At 40.6% G+C, this 8976-nt stretch overlaps 1 protein-coding gene across 1 annotated transcript in view; it reads left to right on the top strand.

The window, feature by feature from the left end:
* The first annotated feature begins 5640 nt into the window (after positions 1 to 5640).
* Positions 5641 to 8976, top strand: part of ADAMTS17 (ADAM metallopeptidase with thrombospondin type 1 motif 17) — a 198674-nt gene continuing 195338 nt past the window's right edge. The window contains exon 1 of the mRNA XM_018560245.1: positions 5641 to 5650. Coding sequence (XP_018415747.1) covers positions 5641 to 5650 — 10 coding nt within the window. The remainder of the gene's footprint in view (positions 5651 to 8976) is intronic.

Raw genomic sequence — 8976 nt, 5'->3', positions numbered from 1 at the left:
AGCTTTAGGGCATTTTGTAGAAACAGCACAAATTAGGTAAATTACACCTAATCATATGTATAGTACGAGCGGATGACTGCTGCTTACTACAACAACCATATCTTGATTGAAGTCAGCTCCTACAAAGAACATGGTGGGGAATTTATCAAAACTGGAGCAGATGTGCATGGCAACCAATCGGCTTCTCTCTTCAGTTTGTTCAGTTAAGATTTGAAAATGAGAGAGAGAAGCTAATTGGTTGCCATGCACAGCTGCTCCAGTTTTGACAAATACCCCCATTGTACTTCTGGCACTGGGGGGGGGATGAAGAACTGGGGTTATAGCAGTGAAGGGCTACCACTTTGCCTAACGAAGGGGCCCTGTGACGTTCAAAAATGTTGCATTTATATGTCATGCTGATAAAGACATGATGTTCTGAAGCAAAATGGTGTGCAGACAACATATCCTCTAAACCAGTGGTTCTCAACCTGTGTAACCTCGGGACCCACATGTTTCCTTGGTCATTAAGGCGTGACCCAAAAATGATTTCATTTCTGAAACATTTTAATTTATTACACAAAACAACTTGTGCAGTATTCAGCAATATATATTTTGCTGAAAGTAAATGAATTAAAAAAAATTAAAAAGTTTATAAAGAATAAAAATTAAATATTCAAAAAAATTAAAATAAAAACGTGTGGGGGTGGCGGTTGCGGGGTACAGTTCCAATGGATGTTTATATAATGGGGGGTGGGGGGGAATGTCTGCCCCGGGCGCCCATAACTCTGGTTACGCCACTGATACTGATGGACATTATGTGGGCTTGGAATACATAATGTCCATCAATGTACCCTGTCCTAATGTCCCCTGTCAGTGCAGAACCTGGAGGGGGTGGTGAGGGTGTCTGTATGGGGAAGGGGGGGCATTAGCAGGGGCACCACGGCAGGTTCTCTACTAAGCCCCTGCTAATGCCCCCCGAAGCTTCTGCATTGACAGGAGACATTACGACAGGGGACACTATTGGATATTATGTGGGCTTGGAATACATAATGACCATCGGTGTCCCCTGTCATAAAGTTCCCTGTCAGTGCAGAAGCTGGGGGAGGGGTGCATTAGCATAGGCTCTGCTGCAGGTAAAAAAATTGCAGCGGAGCCCCCTGCTAATGCCCCCCCCACACCCTCCCCAGCTTCTGCACTGACAGAGGACAATATGACAGGGGACACTGATGGACATTATGTATTCTGAGCCCAGTCTGTGTAATAACATTAATTGGGTATTTCATTAACATACATTATGACAGGGGACAGTGATGGATATACATGATGGATATTATGTGGGCTTGGAATACATAATATCCATCAGTGTCCCCTGTCCTGCCACAGTGCACATCTCCCTGTCTGCCTGCCTACCTTTCTCTGATTCCAGCCGACTGAACTATCTGGACTGGAGAGTACAGTAGATACAGCGGCGGATTGATATCTGCTGTACTCTCCCGTGCAGACCGGAACTATTACTTAATTGTCAGGCGCCGCGGCCCGATATTAATGCGCCGGCCCGAAAGTGAGGAAATAGTCCCCTCTCTCCCCGGGCCATACCACTTTATCGGAGAGCCCGGGGGAGGCCGGGAGAGAGGGGACAGTTTGACATTATGAGGTTCCGCAGGCTGAACCACAAATTCCCCCTCTAGTTCTCTCTAATGCAGATGGGCCGGTCTATGCAGACATGACGCCGCGACCCACTGCAGAGGGTGTCGCGACCCACTTTTGGGTCGCGACCCACGAGTTGAGAACCACTGCTCTAAACTGTATACTCTGGTGCCATCCACCAGTTGTTCCAGCAGTCGCTGAGCTCTGGGGTACATTGGTACGGTGTGCTAAGGAGATAGCACTAAGTGAAGGTCTCCAGTCGCATCCCACCCCCTCTGCTACCCTCGTCCATTCACAAAATGATATGCAAGTCCCATATTCTTGACTCTTCATAGGACCGTTATGTACATAAAATGTTTATTTTTGTAGTTTCAAAAATGATTTCGATATATATGCAAGTTAAGTCATATTTTTCCTCTATGTACACTTTAAGGCCATATTCATGTCTGTGTTCTGTACCGTATGAATTGATAACATGAAGATACATCTACTTTCTTAACACGTTATAGACAAACACAAAAAGCAAGCAAAATTATTGCCGACATGAAGCAGCAGTAAACACTGGCTCTTGGTGCTAATTCTTGAGTACATGAATCCATAACCAATCAGAATCTTCTTCTTTTTTTAGTGTGATATCAGCATAGCAGATTCTGAACTGGTATCAATGTGTTTTTAAAAGTACCTGAAGGAAGAAGACAGTCTGTATTTCCAGTTTAGAGTCTTTTGTGCACTACTAGTAAGTGAAATGGAGAGAATCTGATCAGCCTCTACGGGGCAACAAGAATCTTTTGTATGATTATCAGGTCTATTCACAAAAGGGTGAAGAGTTTGGAGAAGGCAGGAGAAGTGAACAATCTAGGACAACATAGCTGAACTGGAAAGTGAGCTGAATTGGAGAATTTTTCCAAATCGGCTATTTTGTCCTAGATTGTTCACTTCTCCTGCCTTTATAGCAGATTCTGAACTGGTATCAATGTGTTTTTAAAAGTACCTGAAGGAAGAAGACAGTCTGTATTTCCAGTTTAGAGTCTTTTGTGCACTACTAGTAAGTGAAATGGAGAGAATCTGATCAGCCTCTACGGGGCAACAAGAATCTTTTGTATGATTATCAGGTCTATTCACAAAAGGGTGAAGAGTTTGGAGAAGGCAGGAGAAGTGAACAATCTAGGACAACATAGCTGAACTGGAAAGTGAGCTGAATTGGAGAATTTTTCCAAATCGGCTATTTTGTCCTAGATTGTTCACTTCTCCTGCCTTCTCCAAACTCTTCACCCTTTAGTGAATAGACCTGTATGTATTAAAATTGATGGCATTCCATGGGGAAAAAAAACAGTTCTTTGAAAGTGTGCCTACTTTTAGGTTCAGCTGAGCCTGACCCATGCGTACAAAGTGTGTTTCTCATAGACTAGAGTAGCTGTAGGTGGTGATTTACATTTCCTGGGCTGTGAATATAAATTTGAGCTGATTTACCTAGCACATGAATGTACCGGTGGTTTCAAGGTCTAAAAGTCCAAAAACCTAGCACATAAAATTTATTTTTGGGCTGATACAAGTACATTGTTGTGAGACTTACACACTGTATTGGCTGTAGCGTGACTGGTTGGAAAAACATTGTAGCTACTGACATCATCTTCATATGTGAATCACATTTTGTTTTGCAGCTGAATGCTCTGACCCAGTAGTCAAAGTTGTGATCCCGCAGTTAGTATGGGCTGGAGAGGTGCCTCTGCCACTGCAAGGAGATGAGTCAGTATTTTCTAACATCCGAAGGCCGCGCTCCGTTACAACAGGCGTAGGAAGCCACCCGAACAATATGTACATCCATCTACCAGCCTTTGGTCAAAACCTGCATTTGCACCTGCAAAGGAACCTCAAGTTTCTGGCTTCAGGATTCATAGTAGAGGAGAGAACAGAGCTCGGAGAGAAAGTCCAGAACAGGATCCCTGTGGATGAGCTTTGTTTCTATACTGGAGAAGTTCTGAACCATAACAGGTCTTTTGCATCACTCAGCGCGTGTGCAGGACTGGTGTGTATGTTTTTTGTTTTTATGCAAACCATAATCTACACATATTGACATTTGTAATTCTGTCAACTGGAGTGCTACACGTTTACTAACTAAATCTTGTATGTAAGGCGAACTATGATAGGCTGGAGCTTGGTGTAGTGAATGTGAAGCTGCCGTTAAATTGAGTATCCTGGAGATTGAAAGATGAAAGGAGATTGGATGAAATGGCCCCTAAGATTAATGGCCAGCAAAGTCTCTAATCCTCTTCCACTATACTAAAGAGATGGGTTTTTTTTTTATTATTCTGTGCCTCTGTTGGAGGGATTTCCAATAAAAAATATTAACTTCTAGCTGGAATTTAGATTTAACCAACCATCTTCAACCCTAAGGACTAAAGAGAGTATACTGCCACATGACACTAAGTTTTCAATGTATACATTTACTACAACTTTGTTATTATGACTGTGGGAAGTCTCAAATGTTGTATTTCTTCTGGTATCCTGTGTATCATGTTTTAGACCAGTAAGATGCATGGAAACATTCAATGAAAAGACGTCCTGGTGTTCTAAAATTACAAAATTTGCACTCCAGTTAATTTACATTTCTCCCTTTTGTAGTATGTAGAGTAATATACATTTTACCTTATTTATATTACGTCAGCATAATATGCTGGACTTCATGCAGGACTTGCACACTATGTGGAACCGAAGAGCTCACATTCTAGTGTCCTTATTCACACACTGGGCCAAGTTTGGGAGGAATCTGATTACCTATCAGTAAAAATACAAAAGGTCATAATCTTACTGAAAGTATTAATAGGTAAAAACTCCAATGTAGATAAGCAAACTCTATTCTTTTGAATATTGCCATCTAAGCCAAATGCCTATTTTGTCTCAATATCAAGCAAAAAACTTGCCAGTAAGTAACAGTGGTTATAGATCTTCCCTACTAGAGAAGCATTGGAACCCCATAGCAGGTGCCATAGTAAGTAAAAAATGGGTCCAAAACAGTTGATTCACTGGAGGAAAGTACCGTAAAAAGTAGACTAAAAAAAAGTAGACTAAAGTGATAGATTATACCTTAAGGGTGTAGAAACCTAATAAACTAGAATGGGGAACATGTGTCTTATGTATTAGCAGTTTCTTCTTACTACTCTGACATATCTAAGAGACCGATTTATTATTTAATTCAGCTTGACACCTACAAGTATGTTGCAGTCATATGATAATGTTTATGTTGGGAGTGGTATGCATTCCTGGTATGACAGATGTCAGTATGAATTGGCAAATGGCTTTACTGCTACATTCCTAGCTGTCTCCATTTTTTAATTCTTCTGGATCTCTGATAAGGATGACTTTAGTAGATAAGCTTTGTCAAATGAAAACATTTCTGTAACTCCGTAAAAACGTCTATATATCTATGACATTGCACATGTTTTAAAATTACATACTCATTTTAATGCTATTTATTTAACGGGAACTAAGAACTATTTATTTTTGTATCTGGGTTATTTCTTCTCAAACCCTAGTTTTTTTATACTTACAACAAGTGAGCCTATTTAACTTGATCTAAGTGGTAACAGTTTGTCTTACGAAATTAGTATGACGTCACATAGTATACAGTTTAGATGATGTCCATAGGTTGCCTCTAACTCCCACGCCGGTTGACTGACACTTTGTATGAATTTAATGATGCTAAACAGCAGATGGAGAGTGGTGGGAGAAAACATTTTCATCAGTGATTTAGAGTTTATGGTTCATGTTGCCTTGCACTTAAAAAGTCTTAAATGCAGTTAAGATAATCTCCTTTACCTCGCCCTTCTACTTTTTTTTCCTATGTGATAATGAATAATATTTACACTAACACTGTCTTGAAAAAGGAGACATTAATGTAACTGGAATGTCTAGGGTGACAATATTCACTCATTGGCTTACAATTCAGTGATGACATTGTCTTCCCTGTGTGTGTGTGTTGCCACTGTGAGGTACAATGAGCCTGTAAGTTCGAAAATGGGACCAGGTAGCATCGTCACCAAAAGTGACACACCGCATGTGGGTTTATGTTCCCCGCAGCCGTGACCATGTACTTAGCAGGCGGAGATATTACTGCAAAAAAAAATCATGAAAAATTTTTTTTTGAACGTTTTATTAAAGATTTGCACACGTCTTTTGTTAACCAGTGCTTTCTAATGCATTGTAAAACTTGAGTTCACATCTACTTCAATGCTTGTGAGTACATCACAGTTCTTCCATCTACAATGCCTTCATCTTACCTACTTCCCAGATGGCTGGGATACACTGGTCTACAAATTTTGGGAAATTATCGACCTCCGAGATAAAATGTGTTTAATTCTTACATATTTTGATTAGATGAATTAGAAAACGGGTGATAAAGGTGCTGGTTGGCTAAAGTTTTCAAGATATTTCACAATAAAGATTTATACACAGGCGAGTATATTTGCCTACAAGGGAGGAAGTGTCTGATGATCATGATGCCTTGTAACTTCTCGACAAAGTACGGTAGAACATTTCCAAGGAACAGTTGCGTGATATTTTCACTCAGAAGCCAAGATGCCTCGAAACTGTGTAAAACGCAGTTAACTTCTACATTTGTGGCAAGGTTACATTTGCATCTCAAAAGTGCAGTATGATGGCAGTGGTAAAAAAGGCATACCACCTATATTTTGGATGCAAAATAGGGGATCAGGACAAGAGTTGGGCCCCTCATTATTGTTGCATTACATGTGCAACTTATCTGCGTCATTGACTAAACAAGAAGAAAAAGGCAATGCCTTTCGCAGTCCCAATGGTGTGGAGGGAACCCACCAATCATAGTAGCAACTGCTATTTTTGCATGGTGTCCCCAACTGCAAAAGGAATCTCAAGAAAGAAGCAGTGGACCAGGGAACATCCAAACATTCCATCTGCACTGTGTCCTGTACCCCATGGTGAAGACTTGCCAATTCCAGATCCACCAGAATCCTACTCTCTAGACTCAGATGATGATGATAAAGACAATGAGCAGGATGCAGCTGATCTTGGGCCCTCGATGTCAGAGGACCCACACTTTAGCCCACCATATGCTCCTCCTGAACCACATCTAATTTCACAGAGTGAACTAAATGACCTGGCCAGGGAATGATGTCAGGATCTCCATGCAAAACGCATGAAAATGTTACATGAAAAACCAATTAATAAATGGAAAGGTAAATTATTGATATCAATAAAAAGATACATTTATAATGATTGGTGTGGCAACATTCTCATTGCTTTATCACATTTTGCAGAAAGGTTATGGAGCATAATCGCACATCCCCCTCATAATTTTGAATTATTTTGATGCAATTTCGACCTGAAGCTGTATCTTAGAAACTGGAGCCAATTAATACTCGGGACTTAATTTTCCTTTTATTAGTGACCCAATCCTGGAAAAATTTAGCTACTTTCATTTCCAAGGCTTTCTCCTTGTAGACTAGTGATATCTTTGTTTAGGCATTGTTCAGGGTCAGCATCTGCTTCCTGGACTAAGGTAATGGTCCACAAATTGTAGAATCATGGAAATCCTGATGTTTATGTAGTAGCTTCCATACTCTTGTATATTTGTACACCGCTTGTACAAATGAGCTTATTGCTGCTTCTAATTCTTTCACTTTTCACAAAATGATAATGTAGAGTTTGTTAGTGGTCATTGGGAGAAAGGGGACTGTGAAAATGCTTCAGCTAGCCCACCGGACTCTAGTGTCCTCATTCTCCCAGATTGCTCATCTCCGCTCTAGGCACAGTAACAAGGCTGGAGATCAATAACTGCTTTTTAAAGACAAAAGGTACCATAAAAAAATACAGATGTATATTATGACATACTGTATGTATTCATGCAGCTGAAATGTTTTTGGTGCTTTTGCTGTCTTGTAAATTAAATTGTGCTTTTCCTATCTACTGAAATGGAGCTAAAACTTAGAGACACTGAAGTTGAACATGGGTCATGAAAGTAAAGTGAGGAGCTTATCAGAGATCAGAATTTCTGGGATGAGTTGAATTTGCTTCCCCAGTTTGTAATTAAATGTTTAGTTGCACTTTAAACTGTTCTAATAAACTAGACCCTGCACAGAGACCTCTGTATCATTCTCTATTAAACCTTTTATGTGGTGACTTACAGTGGAAGTGTTGCTGGCCTTGTGGAAGCCAAGGAGACATAACTAGTTCTGTAGTGTCCTGGATACTAAATTTGGATGCCAAGAATATTGGATGCCAAAATTTGCACCTTCTATACCATTCATACAAAGAGGACATACTGTCCAGCAGAAATACAGTTGTTGCCATTGCAGCTTGGTGAGCGTGCATATATTAAACCATCTGAGGGCGCTGTGGACATGTTGTTTTTTTTCTTATGAACAAGAGCTTGGATACAGTGCAATTGGACCTCTGTTTTGCCGCAACTCATACTGAAATGAATTACTTTGGTTCTGCTGAGTCAAGATCTGACAGATGCTGCGTTGCTGAACATTTCCTAGATAGCAGAGAGATCTGTCCTCTCCTGACTTCATCGCATTGATTCATGCACACCATGCTACCAGGTCAACTGAACAAAAAGTTTGCAAGTACCTGAGATAAATCTCTGCTGTAGGTCGTCTGTGTTTCAAGGGTTTTACCTTTTATAGGAAAAACCTTGTGTTGTTCTTGGCAGGATTGAAGAAAATAGGTCACCAGCACTCCATAAGTTAAAATGAATGAGTCCTTTTAATGGACAATGATGTCACAGAAATCCAACATGAGCCGACGTTTCGGGGCCACACAGGGTCCCTTCTTCAAGGCAAGAGATGTGACAATGTAATAACATCCACAAGCTACATATATACCCCATGTAATCAAATCATTAGTGATGTACACGCCCCCAGTGATGTAAAAACGGCGGGAAAAAAGGCAATTTTGAAAAAAAGAACAGAAAAAACTCTATATGATATAATCTCATTTAACGTCATCATATATAAAACATCATATATATAACATCCAAACTACTTACTGGACGGTCCCCGCAATCTGATGCTCAAGATCAATGCCATGGCTGTGTGTCATCCGCCGTAGAGTTAGTCAGTACGTGGCAGGGATATATCTGATGGCTGTTCGTTACTCCATAGTATGTGGCGCGTCGCTTGGTATCGGCGTATTCAATACGCGTCATCAGTAACCATAGCGATCGGGAGATACAACTCTCCTCTATACTATATTGCGCATGTGCCAAACTATCCGCAAGGTTCAGTACGGGTGAAGCCAGTATACAACAGGTATACCGGTGTCACTGTCAGAAAAACAAAGCATAGAGCATCAGATCGGGGGGAGAAACAGAGT

Source organism: Nanorana parkeri, unplaced genomic scaffold (genome assembly GCF_000935625.1).
Source record: "Nanorana parkeri isolate BGI_ZX_2015 unplaced genomic scaffold, ASM93562v1 scaffold443, whole genome shotgun sequence".
NCBI lineage: Eukaryota > Metazoa > Chordata > Amphibia > Anura > Dicroglossidae > Nanorana > Nanorana parkeri.
The sequence above is the reverse complement of the archived record's forward strand: the minus strand, read 5'-3'. Positions and strand labels throughout refer to the sequence as shown.